The sequence below is a fragment of the Aplysia californica genome, unplaced genomic scaffold (genome assembly GCF_000002075.1).
Source record: "Aplysia californica isolate F4 #8 unplaced genomic scaffold, AplCal3.0 scaffold00705, whole genome shotgun sequence".
Lineage (NCBI taxonomy): Eukaryota > Metazoa > Mollusca > Gastropoda > Aplysiida > Aplysiidae > Aplysia > Aplysia californica.
In genome coordinates this window covers 73,640-92,464 of record NW_004797975.1, presented here as the reverse complement: position 1 = coordinate 92,464, position 18,825 = coordinate 73,640, and the positions used below count along the sequence as shown (strand labels likewise).

Here is an 18,825-nt window from a genome sequence, read left to right as displayed (position 1 = left end):
TGGACTTGCAGATCCCTCCGTCCACTCCCGTGGTCTCTGTAGCTCCGCAGCAGCAAAGTGTCACTTCTGTGCCAAGGACCCCAAAGACCCCTGTGAACCCAATACCAAAGACTCCTCAAAAAAGCATCTTACGAGTTTGCAATTCAGCTTCAAAGAAGAGAAAAGTCGTGTTTCAGCAGGAAGAAAGTCCCCGTGGGTCGTCTTCAGAGGAGTCTGATCTGATGGAGCTAGACGTAAGCTTTATAAAAAGAATCTTTTTAGGACCCATGCATTTTTGTGTCTGGACCCAGGGTCCTTCAAAAATCTAAACCTTTGGACTGTGTTTTTATCTATATTGAACTCTTAAATGCCAGCTTCCATTTTCTCTGTTTAAAAGCACATGTTTCAGATGAGGTACTCTCTGGATCGCATACATGCAGTTTGAATGAGCAGAATACTGGATATAACATATATTGGTGTTTGACTCATTCAGTTCTGCAAAAAGTCAAGATTTGAGAGATTGTTGAAGTTCCTCTTCCCTTTTACATTTTATCTGGCTTTCTGCATTGATACTAAAAAAATTGTCACACTTTACTTAAAGATTGAGAAAATAATGTTATCTCTCCTTGTCTTTAACAACCTATTTAGAGGCATTCCGTCTCTCACTCTGCTTGACTTTTACTTCTCTTGAAACATATGTCTTCAGGGCTACTCGCCCCCTTCCCTCCCCTCCTCAGTTTTGCACAGTTTCTTGTCATCTGTCTCTACCTTTCTGTCTTATTATTTTAGACTTTCGTCTGTTTCTCACACCCTGGGTACAGGTACTTTAATATCAGCAAAATACCTTTCTGTGGCGATCCTTTGCCATCACCTCTAAATCACTTCCTTTTCCTCCCTTTTTTCTCTTTGTTTGTATTTGCTAGATTGCACAAATGCACCTTACAGTAAGTGATTTTTCAGTCATTAGTATGACAGAGTACATCTTTTAATGACAAGAAAACAGTTACACGAAGGATTGGGGGGGGGGGGGGGGGGGTTCTGGCTTTGCTATTTTTTAAATATCAGCTTTTTCAATGCATACTGTTGGGGGCTCTCGTGGCCTAGAGGTTAAGGTGTTTACCTCTCATTCAATAGGTCACGCGTTTGAATCCAGATCGCGACGGAAAATTTTCTTCTTTCACATACTTTCCTGCTCTCTGACAATGTTCTGCTTTCATCTCCACTTCCAGCCATCACCTTCTTTGCCCCCTCCTCTTGGCTCCTGACTCTTTCTACTGCTTCTCCATGGCTCTTTCTTACTGCAGTCTTTCAGCCACACCTCTGATCTTATGGTGGGTAAGATCTACACCTAACCTTCACGGACAAGGGGGAAAAATCTCGGAGGTTCAGTGTGTAAGTTGCGCTTGTTAAAGATCCCTTGATGCTCCAAAATCGATAAGAGTAGGCTTTGGCTGTCACCCGTGCAAAATTCAAAATTTCCTACCAACTGAAAATGTTTAGTGTGCCCCACGTACTCAAATGACCTTATACTGTTGCAAGCGCCCTAAAACACTTACCAAACAAACAAAAAACATACTATTGCACTCCAAAGGTTTTGGATTTTTTAAAACTCCTCATGCTTTAATAATGATGTATATGCATGTTTGTCTTGATTTCCTGCTACCCCATCCCCTAAAATACAGCTAGCTGATTAGGAACAATGTCTCCCCTCAACTTTACTGTCTTTTTTTCTTTGATAATGTCTTGCATTTGGATACTCCTACACACCTTTACTTAACCCTATCCGTAAGCCCTGGGGTCATTTTGTACCCCCGAGGCTGTATTCTTCACATTTTAGAATACTTCTAGTACAAAGATCTCTTTGAAACTTCCACAATTTCTCAAAAAATAATTTTGACAGACTGCTATGCAAAGCGTACAGATCGGATTAACGAGTAAACTTTCTCTTTGAAAGTGGTGGCACAGAGTTCCCCACATTGTATGGATACGATTGTAAAACATGACGTACGGATAGGGTTAAAGACATCTCTCATTTTTCCTATATCGGTACAAGTCTGGTTCAGGCTGTATAACTCACTGTGTTATTTGTTCTTTCCAGCCTGAACAGACTGTAAAAGACAAGAGCTTGACACCGTTACTGCGGAGGGCCTCGCCACAGATTTCTGTGGTAAAGGACAGTGTGAGGTCATACACTAGATCCACTCCGAGTAGAATACCTTTGAACCAAACTACAAGAAACTCTGCTGTTAAAAAGGTAGGAACTGATCATAATTTTAAAAGTGCAGAACTTTGTGTACCGGTATTTAATATTAGTAGCTCACTAAGTCATAAACAGATGCTTGTACCTCAGTCATTTCTAATCTCTGCCCATGAATACCTTGTTTTTGTTGAAAAGATGAACTTAAATCTCAATAGTGATTTTGATTATTTCTAATGTTGTGGTCTATTTTACAAATGTCAGTTGTCTATTCCTTTTTGCTAAATTGTATCATGTTGATCTGCTATTCCATTTTGTAAAATTGTTCTCATTCTTTTACAGAAAAAGGAACCAAGTGAGTTGATCAAAAACCCAACTACTCCTGTTGTTGGTGATAGAAGAAGCTATGATGATGTTCCAATCGAGAGATCCAAACAGGTATTGTCTTTAATTAATAAGAAACAAACTTAAAATAGCTTGTGGAGTAGGGATGGGCAGGTACTGGTACCCAGTACCGGAATTCCCGGCTCTACTGAAGGAGGAGTCAGTACCGGCACCTGCCCTCCAGTACCGGCTCTCGGAAGCAGCCGACACCAATGATTAATACCGACTCTGAGAAGGAGCCGACGCGACCAGTTTTTTTTTCTTAGCGGGCCACGGGAAGTGTGCAGTGTGTAGGCCTAGGTCTAGCGGCTGGGGCGTCAGATGCACAACGCAGCGGGTGACCTTGATACAGGACTTCAGATTCAAAATTGACAATCAAAACGAAGTTTGCTTAAATTTGAAATATGGCTTCAAATCAGGTTCCCCGCGAGCCACTTTGCTTATTTTGATACTCTGATTCCGAAAATGAAATCAATTTTTAGCGGCGATAACTATTTTTAAGATTCTGCTTGCAAAGTTTAATCCCTCGCGGCGGCAAATTTCAAAGGCATTTTGCGTCACAGTTCGCCTCTCCAATTCTGACTGGTGTGTGTGTGGAGGGGGGGGGGGGGTACGGGCGTCGCTGATCGTGGCGTTAGACGCAAGACGCGAAGTCTGTGACATCACCTGTTGGTGTCACTCTCAGTACCGGTACTGGAGCCGGTACTGGCGGTTCTCGGCACCTGGTGCCGAGAAAGTACCGACACTGGATTTCGCCGGTACCGCCCACCACTATTGTGGAGTCATGTTTCCTATTTTTTATATTTTGGTTTGGAATGTTGTTGATTCATCTAACAATGGTGCACACTATCAACTTAGTGATATGTCACATTTTCAACACTTCTGCAGTAGAAGGAGCATAACATCACTTTGTTTGAGGAAGCCCCACTATTGTCATTTAGACAATGAATTCAACTTCAAATTGCTAGTAGACATCTTGCATAGTCTAGAAATTTTAAACGAGAAGAGTGGGGGAGGGCATTTTATGCCAGCTTTCATTATACTTTGGAGTTGATCTAACTCTGAGTCTCTCCTTAAAATCAAAATTACAAAATCACAAGGAACTTTTTTTTTCAGTGAACTTGAGATATGCTGTGCATATTTTGTAATAATCAGGTTTATAGAATCATAGAATAATCTTGCACTGCCATGAGTTTTTCTTTAAAAATATCTTTTTTGTTGTTGTTGTTGTTTAGAAGAGTTAGCCCAATCCCTGAATATTATATTGTTTAGCAATACATGTTTGGCTTAGTTCTCTTTTTTCTGTTTGTTTTCAGAGAGATGATAAAAGCAGCACTCCAAATGTCAGAAAGGCATCATCAAAGTTTTTTACCTCAACGAGAGAACGCTCAGGAGTCAGTACAGGAGTCAGTAAAACAAAGGTGAAAGACAAGTCAGGTGGTGGTGGTCTGCTGTCCTGGATTGACATGGATGAGGTGTACGGCTTTGGGCCTGAGGACTAATTGGTTTTCTTTTTTGTTAGCGGACAAAATGTGTCCATTTTGTATTTATCACTCTGATATAGAACACTGATGTTCTGCATCATATGTAAAGGCTTATAATGTTTGCTAGTGTTCATTTTCATTTTATATAGTACTCAAGAAATCACTCAGTAAGTATATTTTTAAAAATGTGGTAGGTCAAAATCATAGAGACTACCTTGATCAAACCAAATTATTGTAACTATTTTTCATTTCGTTTGATGTGGAACATGCATAACATTAACCCTTTGAACTCTTTTGATTTTCACGTTTCCAAAATCCACATGCCTGGACCAGGGACTACTCAGTGGTGAGTAGCTCAGGCTCTCAGGCCTCACAGGATGCCTAGAAATTCTGGCATTAAAAGTTTGAAGGGTTGATAATATGCTGACAGTAAGAAGAAATATGATTGTTGGTTGTCAAGTGGAATACAATAGCTGCAAAAAGGGAATTTACTGGTATTTATTTGATAACACCACCATATGACTGAGGTGAATTAAGTTTAATTTTTGTCGAGACTTACACTGGATGAATTGAGAGTTACCTTACATGCTATTCCGCCCAAATGTTTGAGTGAATGTTGAACTCACATAGTGCCTTAAAGGATTTGCAAATAGTACCAGTCAGAAATTGTTTTTCAGGATGTGGAATTATGATGCAGCCAAATATAGAAAGCTGTTAAGAACATGTTTTAATATCATTTCCCATTGTATTTACCTTTCTATTTAATTTCCCTTTTTTTTAAAGTGTTTGAATATTTAAAGCTTGTCTTCCTGTTAGTATGAATTCACAGAATTGTTGTCACATCCCCAGGTTGTTATTAAATTGGCTTCCATAATTTACAGGGAGGTGGAATTCATGTACCAGTATGTGCTATGGAGAGATGTATCACGTGTCTGGAAATGTGGTTCAGATTACATTTGCTCTCCCACTGTCAGCTGACTATAGGGTTTTAATTTTAGATTTGTTCACGTTATTTCAGTAGTTTCTTCAAGCATGTAATTTTTTGGCACATCGTTGGATTTCTTTACTTTCATTGAGCTCAAATTATATCGCGAAATGGAGTATGAGGGTTGCCAATGCTTTCTCTATCTCTTAAAGTATTGTTATGTTTCTCTTCACTTTAATACCTTATATGAAGAACATGATGTGACCTCAAGTTGTTGCCAATTGAATGAGTGAGCTCATTTGAAAAATGTACCAAAAATAGTTGTGGCATTGGTAGTCAAGTTAGGTTGTAGGGGCTCACAGTCGAAAGATCATGGAATCAAACCCCATCATGGGCCTTGTGTGGTGCCTTTGGGAAAGACATTTTACTTACATGACTTTTTCTCGCTTTACCCAGGTGGGAATGGGTACCTGGTTATAGACAATGAAAGATCTTGTCAGTTTGTTAGTGTCTGAGCTCTTAATCAGCTGCTTGCACTACATATGTGCTTTCTGAAAGCCAATAATGTTTTTGAGTGTTCTTGGATCTGCTTTGGTAATGATAGTTGAAAAGCAGATAATGCCTGTCTTGTAACAGTTTTCTGTACAGTGGATTTTTAAAATTGTTTCACACACAAAATTATAAGGTCAATAATAAACTGACAAAGTTACAGTGGAATTCGGATTCAATGAGCTCAGATTCAACAAGAACTCACAGCCCTCGCAGATGTGGCTTCGCTCATTTTTCTCTCACCACGAACTTTATCTAGTATTCCTGGAAACAACCCATTGCACCTGCATCGTGAAGCATTATTCACTTAGCGGATTGCTTGCGATCGATCAACAGCCTTCTTTCATACCAACACATGCGTTGTTGGCACGCGCACGTGTCTGGCACCAGCGGTCTGGGCGTGGAACGTCGCAGATACAAACGCATCACAGTCTTTTTCCCCCCGGCAACTGATCATTATTACAATGATAAGGTCGTCTTGACGTAGATCTACGTAATGAATTGTGTACTGGTGTAAGGAATCAAAAGTTTCCATATGCTAGGCTGTACTCAGCAACACAACTTTTTGGCAAACTATCAAGATGACACAGACGTGCATTTGAACAATTAGGTTTTTTTTTCTTTTGCACAGCTCATAATATGCGAGCATTTCAGGCATAACTTGTTACTTCTCTTTACACATTACTTGCTCAGTGCCTGTAATTATCTGCTCAAAACCCCATGTTTGCTATAATCAACACTCTGGTTCAACGAGATTTTAGGTCAGGCCCGGCAACCTCGTTGAATCCGAATTCCATTGTATTGCATTATTACAGATGAAATTCCTGTATAGTATTTTTTAAAATAAAGATTTTTTTTTTCGCTCAGCTTGTGATACTGTTTTCAAAGAAAAAGGGAAGAAAATATTTCTTGTATGATGGTACTGTTCTGATGTGAAAGATTTTTCTGTTTTCTGATATTTTGTCATTTCTCTTTTTCTTGATGATACAATGACTTCCTGAAATACTATCAACGTTGAATTGTTCAGATTTGATTGGTTTGGTGTGTTAGAGACGAAGCTCTATATTGAATATTTACGCAGTGTTATATATCAATTTTTCATTTCCTCATTTTAATACGAAAGAGAGATATATTTCTGTGATAAAGACTGTTGAAAAGAGTTCCAGTGGAACTTAAAAGGTTTATTTTATTATATTGGTGCAATTGTTATTAAATATTGGTTTTAAGAAGCTATTTTTTGTTGTTACTCCTTCTTGAAATTCCTTGTGAACTTGTTTCCTTCCCTTAGAATTAAGTATTTGATGGAGGGGAAGGGAAAGTTATCTACTCAAGGGGCCTTATGGAGCTCACTTTCAACAATGATAGCTTCGTTTTGCTTTAGGATATTGTACTTATTTTTGTAGATTGTGTGTGTGTGTGGGGGGGGGGTAAAAAGTGTTTCCAGTCTGTTTGACTGAAACGCTCTTGAGAGTTGTGTGAGCTTGCAGCATCACGAAATGAAATGAGCGCTGCAAACTAAAGGTAAAAGATTAATCAGACTGAATGCTGTGTATTTTATTTGAGGCTACAAAATCTCTATACACTCCCAACATTAGGTATGTCTCTGAATCACGACACGAACAGCAGCTTTTACTAGAGTTGTGAAAAGTTCGGGTGTCTGTGGCTAGTGAGTAATTGATCACGTTCTCCTTTTCTTTAGACCATTTAAAGAAGCTGGAGAAGAATCAAAACAAATGTGGTACAGAAAAGTGGAAAGACAGGGAATATTGTCAAGAAGCTAGACCGAGATATGGAAAAGTAGAAAGTGTTTGCCCATGGTGATCCAGAGTGAGAAAGGCAAAGTTTCGGTCGCTACCCAGAATCGAACTCGGGACCTTTAAATGAGAGGCCAACTCATTAACCTCTAGGCCACTGGGGCCCCCTTTCAAAAACCTGTTCAGTATAATATAGTAACAAATTTATAGGCCTGTAGTATAATAAGATAAGGAGGAAGGAGGACATTGAACTAACCTACAATAATTTATACTGTTGGTCCCTCAGATCCAATTTTTTAAACTTTAATAAGTAAAATAGAGAGGGTATGTTTAAAAGATCATACCCCAGTGTGAGGCTCATCATCAACAGCAGCTAAGTAAGAATTAAGGAAAGTTGGACGCAAAATTATTAAGACAAGAAAGTATCACCCCAGTATTGGAGCATCTTTGGTATCACCATTACACTTATCATCATGTCATTTAGAGGTGCAGGCCTACCGGGTATCGGGGATGAATACTTTTTATCTCTGCGAGTATTCAGCTTTTTACCACCTCTCATTGACTAGGCAACTAAACAGAGAACGGAATAACGCCAAAAGAAACTGGACGTTTTTGTACTGCTCTCGGCTGCTGTGTACACCAGTTCTTGTCTCTGATCAAAATGGCGACCTTGAGGAAAGCCGTCTTGTTCACTGCAAGACATTCAAAGCTTTGTAATTTCGCGTCTTCGAAAAATTTATCAACAACTGCTGTTGTATCATGTAAGTCGATGTTTTGTTAAAATATAGATTTGTATTTTAATTCTAGATCTAGTGTTTTGGGAAAATGACTCGTGACTCAATCAAAACGAGTTAGAGTTAGATTTCTAGAGAATCGAAGTCAGAGTCAGAGAGAGAGTTGACAGTTGAGATCAATGAGAGAGTATCTTTAGACTAGATCTAGATCTAGATTAGATCTAGATATCTAGATGTAGAAGTAGAAGAGTGAGAATTGAGAAGTGTATAATTTTAATTAGTATGAATACTAGGCTACCTTTATAGACTTTTCATACCACGCTAGACTACAGAAAAAGGCAGTGGCTATTCTCAATCTCACCCGCCCGGAAGTTCTCGCAAGATCTAGATCTAGATCTACTCCTCCCCTCTTCTCGGCGCTTTTTCGGTAGTTCCCACCCCGCAATTGTTATTCACGGGTTTTGGCCCCAATAGTAGGGGGGTTGCCCCCCTGACCTAACAAAAATAGGAAGGGGGGTTTCAGGGGGGCATGCCCCCCTGAATTTTACCAGAATTTAATGTTTTGCTGTTGTTAGGTTTGATATCTTAGCTCACCGCGAATCAAACGTATAGATCTAGATCTAGAAGTAGGTCAGACTCAAATAAGGGGGGTGGGAACTACCGAAAAAGCACCCTCTTCTCTCTGTCTCTTTCTGAATACAGTCTATCGGTGTGGACGATCAAATTGACCAAAACAAAGTTAAAAAATGATGTTAAAACACAAAAGTAAATTAATTTGGTTGTCTACAAAGATGCTACGGCTATTTAACTTTTCGAATCGAGCCGAACTACGCGGGTCGCCATTTTGTTTTGCCCAGAAGTTCGAGCGCTACTCCTCTCTCTCTCTCTTTCTCTCTCTCTCTCTCTCCACTGCCCACAGACAAAATTGTACGCTTTTAGTAGGCTACAGTTGTCATGGAACGTTTGTTCACGGCACAGAATTCTACAATTTTTCTGTTATCACAGTGTAGAATTCTGTGGTTTAGGGTGAACGCAAAATTTGTTGGCCTAGATCTAGGCTATTATAAACGGTGAACGCGCACCGGGTGAGAATAGCCAAAAGACTCGCCTGCACTATTCTCACCCCGGGTGAGAATAGAGGTGTCCACAGAAAAAATAAAAGGCTAGATCTAGATCTAACTGTAGGAATATTTAAGGTTTGTCAAGTCTTTGCCATGAATCTCCTGTTTACGTTATTTTTTAACGAAGTGTATACAGACCTGGTAACTGGGATCAAAGTCTTGAAGTATACGAACCCGGTAGGGGAAATCTTTTGTGATTTCGGAAAGTTTCAGCGCCCAGACCCGGTAATGTGTGTGTGAGAGAGGGAGAGAGAGGGGAGAGAGGCAGGCAGAAAAGAGGGGAGAGAGACAAAGAAATAGAGAGGGTGACTGCTTTTTTCTTTTCTTCAAATTGTGATTCCTCCAACTCCAAAACGGAGGAAAAGCGATCGTTCATCGAAAAGACATCTATTCGCAATCTTCATTTAGATTTAGGGGGGGGGGGGTGTAGGGATTTTATTTTTTGGCTGGATGACTAAATGCAAAATAGGTTACAGTCAAGGTTGATCTGTCTTGTTTTCTCGCAGTACCTTTTGAAGGTATTTTCAAATGAAGTGTAGTCCGGGAACGTTGCCCCAACCACAACTGAAGTATCTGAATATTCAGACATCTAAAAATCTCTAGCTCTAGAAATTGAATTTGATGCAAAAAATGCTTCTTCCCAGTCATTGAAGAATGAAAGATGATGCCTAAGTCTGGCAAATAACCAAAACATCTCAAAAACGGAAACCGTTAAGAGAAAAAGAGTTGAAGTTTATTTTCCCGAACGTTCTGAGAAATAGTCACTTCGTTTTTTAAAACCTTTTTGCATGATAGCGCCCCCAGCCCCAGTTGAGTATAATACAGTCCATGCCGGCTTTAAGCACGGTCATCGGGAGAAAGCTTAGGCGTGCTTAATGCCGAAGCGTGCTTGAGCGCGAAGTAGACATAATCCAGAGGTTTTCATTTAGAAAATTTCCCCTGCTATTTCCCTTTGTTTGTAAGTAGGCCTATAGCGGTCCCGCAAAAGTGTGCACTGTGTTATTTTTACCCGCCATGGTAGTTTTTGTTTGCTTGTTTGTTTTTGTTTTGTGGTCAAATGGGAAATGAAAACTTAATTTAGACGGCCAGTCACGATACAGCACACTAGGCCTACATATTGCCTGTGCGTACCACTGCCCGCTGTGCCACGTTCATACCACCGCCTTCATCCACCTCGCGCGTGATACACAATCAGGATTAATGGATAACGATGGTCAAAGGTGAAATCGCAGCCAGCCTCCCTTTCTCGTCTCCCTGACTCTCTTTGTATTTTTTTAGTCTGTGTGTAACTTTGCCCTAGGCTAATCCTATGTCCACGCGTGCGGCTGTGTGCATCTCTCTGCCTTCCTCTCCGTGCGTGTGAGTGTGTGTCTCCATCACTTGCATTCTCTGTGTTTTTCTTAAACACACTCCACTGCTGCAGTGTAGACTGTGTTCGAACTTCGATGGGTCATCACAAAAGTATTGACTGTCTTGTAATGAAGCGTACCTGAAGCCGAAGTTACTGTTCTTACAGACATGTAATTTATATAGCAAAAATTTGGTAAGAGCCGTTTAGCGTGCTTGAGTCCAAAACGTGCTTTAAGCCGGCGTGCTTAAAGCCGGCATGGACTGTACTGTATTCACACAGTTGGCCTACACAGTCATTCCCTCCGTACCATGGCATATTCACTATTGTGTACATCATTTAGGGGTTAATTGAATATATATAGATTCTCTATGTCATGTGCATTCCTGTTGGTGACAACAGATTATTTATGTATTACTAGCAATGTTCCAGATCTGGATGTTTTATTCACATTTGCCTCTCTTTGGGATTTATAAAGTGGTGACTTTCTTCCATCTGTTTACTCTGGGTTATGTTCCTTGCAGACTGGAACAAGGACTGGAAACCAGGCCCCATCCCAAACACGCCAGAGGAGCGAGCAGCAGCTGCCAAGAAATATGGTCTGCGACCTGAAGATTACGATTTGCTGACCGAGGGTGAATTAGGAGATTACCCTAATCTTCCTCTTGTGGCCAAGAGCTGGAAGAACCCATGGGAAGACTACGATATCCCTGGTGACAAGAGAAATTTTGGAGAACCGGTAAGAAATATATTCATTATGTTTCTGTCTATTTGAAATGGAAGGGAGAAACTTTAGAAGCTCATCAAATGTCTTGAGCTGTATGTTTTCTTTAAACACCTGCTATTGAGATATATTGTTTTTTCTAAAGATGGAAAGTTACATTGTTAGTCCTGAGTCTAAAACAGCGAAAATTGTATTGAAAAGAAAGGTAAAAAAAGGCGCTTTAAAAAAATGTCCATCCAAGAGCTGTATGAAACTGGGATATTTTAAGATGTGACTGCTCTCTATAAATCTTTTATTACATGATTTACATGGGAAAAACAGGTAAACTTACAGAAAAAAATCTATCACGTGTTCTCATTTGTTCTGGCACGTGGAAGTTCTGTGAGGTCGAAAACAGTTTCTTTTTTTTTTTAATTTAAATTCTTTTGTGAAAATGCTGTTCTTTTGGAGAGGGTTTTACAATATACTTTTGTAGTCATGACATATGTCTGTCTATTTTTGCATCCTCATTTTAAAAAAGTTGTCTATGTTCTTTAATTCCTTATCTCCGGCAAGCGGCTCATGGTCGGAACTGCTGTGCCAATGAACCGTTGGCAGCAGCTCGGGCACATTCCTCTACCAAAATTTCAATGTCAAATTACTTTTCGGCAACTCTTTTACTAAGAGTTCATTTATTAGATGAAGAACTATCGAAACAGGTTCACTTGTTTTGATTTAGTAATGTATGTAATGTCTGTTTTAGATTTCATACCAAGAAGGCCCTGGCATAGTGGGTTTACTCCCCCTGTGAGACAAAGAGTTGATGGCAGCCGTAGCAGTTGAAAGTATTTCCCGATGTAACAACTTACTGTTGTGTGAAGAAGTATGTGAGAATTAAAAAAGGACATTATCTGAAATACTCAGACTCTTTCTTTGTAATAATTTTGTTATTGAGGACTGACAGGTGGGATGAATTGAGTGAATAGTCATCCTCATTTTTCTTGTTCTCATGCAGTTAGGTTGTTGTTAGTTCTAGTAGATGAATGATTTATTTGCGTTTGTAGTATTCATTAAATATATTAAATGCGTCACTTTCCTTGGTTCCAGATCCATCCAGACAATGACATCATTGGTCAAGATTTGTGGGATCCAAATGCTGATGGCCGATTTACATAGTAAGTTTTCATTTTGTGTTATGCAAAACAAAACACCTGGTGAGGGAACTGTGGGCGTGGTCTAATTTTTGTGAATTTGACAAGCGATACTCATCTCCTAAACGCATGTAATGCAAAACCGCTGTGGTTTTTTTGATTGACTAAGATCATACCGATTAGTTAACATTATTACTCATGAATAGCACTTTTGTGAGGTGTCATCCCTCAGCACCAAAACAAAAAAATGTTCATCAATAGTTACAATCTGCTGTATTTGCTCTCAGGGAAATGTTTTATTTAATTCTGTGTTCCTAGTTTTATTGTTTTAAGCAAGTTTTTGCTTGAAAGTATTAGAGAGAAGGATTTTATTCAGATTTGTTAAGAACATGGGTGGTAAATGGGTGGTAAACATGCTCTTTGTTATCATTAGGTCTAGTCAAAGCTGTAATGTTTTAGGGGGAAAAAAAGATTTTTGTGCTCCACATTTGGAGGGCAATATATGCTTTATGTTTTCTTATGAGCTTAAGAAAGTGTTTGTGGTTAGCAAAAGTTATGACAAGTTTGACACAAATCATGGAAATCATGCCTCATACTGGGTTTTCAAAACTATTTGAGTCAAATTGATGGATTTGGCTGTGAACACTTTTTGATGCTCTTTTTTTGTTTGAGGTTTTTTTAAAAGACATTCTTTTATATACAGTTTTCATTTAAATGAACTTTTCTTCTCCATCAACCTTTGTGTAGTTTTTCTGTACCAATAATTGTAATAACAATGTATTTTTCTTAAAACAGTTGGCAGTCCCTGTTTCGTGCTCTGATGATCGGAGGGGGATTCCTAACAGCATACTTGTTACTCAGGCCCTATCCATTCTTTTTGCCAGAGGTAATTGGAGTATCTTTGTATCTTTTGATTGTCCTTACTTGTTTATGTTGTTGTGGTTTGCTGTTTGAGTTTATTTTATATCCCTTGTCAAGTAATAAACAGTGTTGGCATGCAAAGAGGCATGTGGGTGTTTGGCGGGTGCTCTGATGTGGTTTGCTTGTTCTTTCCTATCAAACATCTATCATATTCATAAATCTCCCCTACTTCTTTTTTGTGTTTGTTACTCTCTTGTAACACCTCTAATCTTCATCACCTTTATGACCTTATTGTGTCGAAAGTGCCGTAAAACACTTACGAAAATAGAAAATTCATAGGCATGTGTCTTCTTGCACGTTTTGAAGTATCAGAAGTTAGTACAGTTAATCTAAAGATAGACGTAGACAGAAAGAATACAAAGTCCCCAATTTTTTTTCCCTTCTGTTTGAACAAGCTCTCTAATCCAAACACCCGGCTAAACCGAAGAAAATCTGGTAGTCCTGTTGATTTAGGTTTAACCGGCCTCCACTGTGTGTAATTTCTTTTTGTTGTTTTTATCTTCAAACAGTACAGCTTTTGTTGCCAGTGTTGTTTCAGTCTACAATTTAAAACTAAATTTAAAACTTTGCAGCTGTCATTGTTAAAACTTACTTTTTGTCTGTCATCATTTATTTTTACCTTGTTTCTAAAAATAGTCTCTTTCTTCTGCAAAGTATTAGTATAGCATAAACACAATCATTTGTTTTTCATTAAATACATTGGAAAAGCGTCTCAATGATTTTTCACAGTTGAAATACAGTAGTGTCCGCTTAAGATCCCTCAGTCGCTTAAGATCCCGCTGTTTTAAAAAAACCCAGAATTTTTACTATACAAAAGTCACCCCTAAGATCTCGCTCTGCTTCACACTGAAGTTCTACTTTCGGCTAAGATCATGCATTTCCGCACTTAATTTACGGAACAAAAACACGGACACAGCCAGTCAACCGAGAGTGCAAAATTGAGATCATTAGATTTAAACTGCCCGACGTGTCAAAGACCAGCTACTCTTGTGAATGTGATCACATGTGCGTTATAAATCTCGATAAAACGGTACAATGTTTGCTTCGACAGATCACACTGAGGTGTGAACTGACCGACGCGTTTGTTTTCCCCAAACTTCACGCACGCATCTGAGCTCTCCATCTAAAATTACAATTACATCACTCGCTGGGTGGGTAGGACCGACAGGTTCACTTTAGGTGGGATCACATCAAACTGTGAACTCTTCCCTGATCAGTGCAGCAGTTACCCCTACTCCCGAATTTGCGAGACAAACTGAATTTTAATTGGTGTGGTTACAACGTAATGGTGCGTAACGACAAGGACGAGGGAACTCAGTCAGAGATAAAACGTTATACAGTGGAACTCGGATTTAACGAGCTCGGATTCAACGAGATGAGACATTCCCCGGGGGGTTTTTTCTTCTTTAAAATCAATAAAAGTAACCCAGATTCAACGAGCACTTAAATCAGCGGGCTCGGATTCAACGAGGTCACTTCCAGGGTGAACAGTCCCCGGAGACGTGGCTTCGCTAATTTTTCTCCCAGAACGAACTTTATCTATTCCCGGAAACAATCCATTGCACCTGCATCGTGAACCATTATTCACTTACCCGATTGTATGCGAACAATCAGCGGTCTTTTAAAATACCAACAAATGTGTTGTGGGCACGCGCACGTGTCTACTCTGGCGTGTGTCGGGATCGGATGGGCGGCCTGCACATGTGTGGCGGGGGGGGCTCTAGCGGCCCAGGCGCTGAACGTCGCATTTACAAACGTGTCACAGTCTTTTTCCCCCCTCGGCAACTGATCATTATTACAATAATAAGCTAATCTTGACGTAGATCTACGTAATGAATAGTGCGCTGGTCAAGGGAATCAAAAGTTGCCCTATGCTAGGCTCTACTCAGCAACACAACTTTTTGGTAAACAATCGAGATGACACAGGCGTGTGTATTTGAACGAATCTGTCTTTTTTTTTACACAGCTCAAAATACACAGGCCTTTCAGGCACTACGTGTGACTTCTCTTTATACATTACTTGCTCGGTGCCTGTAATTATCCACACAAAACCTCGTGTTTGCTATAACGAACACTCGGATTCAACGAGATTTTAGGTCAGGCCCGACGACCTCGTTGAATCCAAGTTCCACTGTACATTTTGGACAGGTAAAGGGGAGGGGCAATTGCCTCAGCGTAGATCTTGAGACTCAGGGTAGGATAATAAGTGTAAATGGCATTCCTCATCCCACTCTAATTGGTCATCACTGTTGACCACGCTTTGCTCGCCATAAGTCATAAGCTCTCTCAGGGGTCACGTCAGTTCATTTAAGAGTAGAGGGAGGCCATTTTACTGGTTATGGGCCTTAACATGAGTCACCGTAGGTTCTTCCCTTGGTGCATCGGCTAAGATCCCGTTTGCCTAAGATCCTGCATTTTTCCTGCTCCCAAGCACCGGGATCTCAGGCAGATGGATAGTATGTGTTGTGCTCCACATATGGTATTATTCTTCAGAAATTTTTTTTTTCAGTGTTTTTTTACATTTTGTCTTGTTTTCTTTTCCCAGATGCCGAAGCAATACCCTTTTAATGATTTATATTTGGAGCGTGGAGGAGACCCAGAGAAAGAACCCTCCATCAAGCACTACACATTCACTCCAAAGTGCTGAGAATATTCTGCAGTAGTTAGGCAAGAAGTGTACAAAGGAATCATCTTTTCATTTTAATGTGAGGCTGACTTTGAAAACTGGATATCAATGTAATGCTCAATGAAATGTAGAGCTCTACTTCATTTGCATTATGCAAGACAGTGATGTTTACTTAAAAGCTAAGAACTTACTTTCCATTTGATTGTTTTTTTACAGTCTATAGGAGAAGGAGCGTATGATTTGAGATGTGGCTTTGATTTTAGATATCTCCAGGGAGAAATTTCCTGTCACTTAATCAGTGATATGACTGTATCAATTCATGCAACAAAAGCAGTTCATATCTTGTAGCCACATTTTAGGTGCCTGTGTGAACTGACATTTTTGCAAGTAAGAGGTCTTCACTTACATTAGATTGAAGGGTTGTTTTTTTGTGGGTTTTTAAAACATATATATAAGTATTTAAAATTATTCATTTCTTCCTGACTAGACCATGCTGTATCTGTCTATGAGCTTTGAATGGTAGAGGCAAATCTGAAGAAAAAGACTGAAAAGTGGTAGGATTTTGCCTATTTGTTGTACATTGTGATCATGCATTGATTAAAGTAACTAATATTTGAAGTTGTGCCTTTTGTTTTTCTTCAGATTTTTGTTGGTTTTTGTTTTTGTTTGTTTGTTTGACCTGGATGAAATTAACCCGCGGGCTCTTGTTGCCTAGAGGTTAAGGTGTTCGCCTCTCATTCAATAGGTCCCAGGTTCAAATTCAGATACCGGCCGAAAAATTTTCTTCTCTAAAATGGTCCCCTTTCACCTCCTTTCCTGCTCTCTAGCACTAGCAATGTTCTGTTGTCTGCTTTCGCCTCCACTTTCTACCCCTACCCCTCACTTCCTTTGCCCCTTCCTTTGGGCTCCTGACTCTTTCTGCAGTCTTTCTACTGCTACTCACTGGCTCCTTCTTACTGCTGTCTTTCAGCCACACCCTTGATCTTGTGGTAGGAAAGATCTACACCTAGCTTTCACGGAGAAAGGTGAAAAATCTGGGAGGTCTCATGTGCAAGTTGCGCACGTTAAAGATCCCTTGTGGGTGGTTGGTGGGTGCTGTGGTGTGGTTTGCTTCTTCTTTCCTATGAAACATCTAGATCTATCGTCTTTATCTCCCCTCCTTCTTTTTTGTGTTTGTTACTCTCTTCTAACACCTCTAATCTTTGGCACTTATATGACCTTATTGCGTTGCAAGTGCCTTAAAACTCTTACTAAAACAGCAAAAGCAAAGATGCCTTGGTGGTCCAAAATTAAGTAGGTTCGGCCACCCAGGCAAAATTTCCTACCAATTGAAAATGTTTAATATCGTGCACACTCATATGACCTTATGCAGTTGTGAGCAGAGTGAAACACCCCCTCCCAAAAAAAGAAATAAATAATTAACCCTGCTGATGCTAACAGGGTTACTGATACACAGTAGGCCCCCCCTAGTTGCATTATATAGGGGCCACTGAGGCTGATCACAGTGTGCATACAAAGAACTAACTGTGTCCACTTTGTTGATTGAAAACGGGGCTGAGGAGAAATTTCGTGATGGAAACCTGGGAATGCTGTATATCTGATCTCTCTGGAATTTATCTTACTTTAATTCTGTGCATGTGTGTAGTTATTACTTCCTGCCTGCATGGAAAATAATAATTATTGTCTGTTTTTACTGTTGCAACATCAGTGCACTCCAGGCTGGTCACTAGTCTGTCCCCGTCGTTTTATGCAAGAAAAATTATGAAATTATGCAAACTGGGCCCAAAAATGTGAAATTATGCGATTATTTTATTTTTAACAACGAATGTTAAAGGAAAATAATCAGAAATTATGCAAAAAATGATCAAATTTGGCTTATTTATGGGGTGCATAAAACCACGGGGACAGACTAGTTTTTTCATGTCTCACTCCAAAGTCACACAAGGAGTATTCCAAACTGTAGTACAGTCAAACTCGGATATAACGGGACCAGCAGTTTTTCTCTGTTATAAGCGAGTTCTGCCATAACCGTTATCAAAGGAAACTACCATTGTACCTGCAGCTTACTACATGTATATATATTCGATTACTGTAGATCCTTTTCCAGTGGGCTGTTTTGCTGACACAGAGACGGAATCGATCAGTGACCCCAACACTATGGCGGTGGGGCGGGGTGTTTAGGCAAGCGATCATATAAACAACAGGCGAAATGTCTTGGTTGAGACAAATGTTAATAATTTGACGGATTGAAAGCAAGTTCATGCGCTGCAAGTGCAAGATCACAGTTATCAGTTATCCGAGTCTGCGCAAATTGAACCCTGTAACAGCTTACACTTATTTCCTGCTCTCTACATGTAACAATGTTCTGTCGTCAGCTTTCGTCTCCGCTTTCTGTCCCACCCCCTCACCTCCTTTACCCCCTCCTCTGGGCTCCTGACTCTTTCTGCAGCCTTTTTACCTCTAGCCTACTCCTTGGCTCCTCCTTACCGCTGTTTTTCTGCCACACCCCTGATCTTATGGCAGGAAAGATCTACACCTAACCTTCTGGGACACGGGCGAAAAGTCTCGGAGATCCAAAATCGACAAGAGTAGGCTTCGGCCGCCACCCGGCCAAAATTCAAAATTTCCTACCAACTGAAAAATTAATGTTTAATGTGTCCCGCGCACTAATATGACCTTATGCAGTTGCGAGCGCCGTAAAATACCTACCAAAAAAAAGGATTTTCTTTCCCCCTTACGTAAGCCTGATGTATGCTATGTAGTATGTAGGTGCCAGTAGTTGTCTTATTGTGGGCCGGAGTACACTATAATATATAGATGCAGTTCGAGTGTGCTTATTCGACGTCAAAGTCAGGCTTATTGCAGAAAAGTCTGTCTAACTTTCACCTGTCTGTCTGTCTGTCTGTCTGTCTGTCTGTCTGTCTGTCTGTCTGTCTGTCTATCCTCCTC

At 40.0% G+C, this 18,825-nt stretch overlaps 2 protein-coding genes across 2 annotated transcripts in view; both read left to right on the top strand.

Annotated features, from left to right (window-relative positions):
• The window catches only part of LOC101860693 (synaptonemal complex protein 1), a 34,910-nt gene extending 28,161 nt beyond the window's left edge, over positions 1 to 6,749 (top strand). The window contains exons 27-30 of the mRNA XM_013088226.2: positions 12 to 233; positions 2,078 to 2,233; positions 2,519 to 2,614; positions 3,877 to 6,749. Coding sequence (XP_012943680.1) covers positions 12 to 233; positions 2,078 to 2,233; positions 2,519 to 2,614; positions 3,877 to 4,062 — 660 coding nt within the window. The 3' untranslated portion in view covers positions 4,063 to 6,749. The remainder of the gene's footprint in view (positions 1 to 11; positions 234 to 2,077; positions 2,234 to 2,518; positions 2,615 to 3,876) is intronic.
• Positions 6,750 to 7,911: 1,162 nt separating this feature from the next.
• LOC101860447 (NADH dehydrogenase [ubiquinone] 1 beta subcomplex subunit 8, mitochondrial) lies at positions 7,912 to 16,494 on the top strand. Its single transcript, XM_005108620.3, has 5 exons — positions 7,912 to 8,033; positions 11,000 to 11,214; positions 12,286 to 12,353; positions 13,125 to 13,215; positions 15,796 to 16,494. The coding sequence occupies exons 1-5, from the start codon at positions 7,934 to 7,936 to the stop codon at positions 15,895 to 15,897; spliced, it is 576 nt and encodes a 191-aa protein (XP_005108677.1). The 5' UTR covers positions 7,912 to 7,933; the 3' UTR covers positions 15,898 to 16,494.
• Positions 16,495 to 18,825: the final 2,331 nt, after the last annotated feature.

Coding starts and splice junctions, on each gene's coding strand:
- LOC101860447 (XM_005108620.3), top strand. CDS start 7,934: ATGGCGACCTTGAGGAAAGCCGTCTTGTTCACTGCAAGACATTCAAAG. Junction 11,215..12,285: donor AGAGAAATTTTGGAGAACCG/GTAAGAAATATA, acceptor CCTTGGTTCCAG/ATCCATCCAGACAATGACAT. Junction 13,216..15,795: donor ATCCATTCTTTTTGCCAGAG/GTAATTGGAGTA, acceptor TTCTTTTCCCAG/ATGCCGAAGCAATACCCTTT.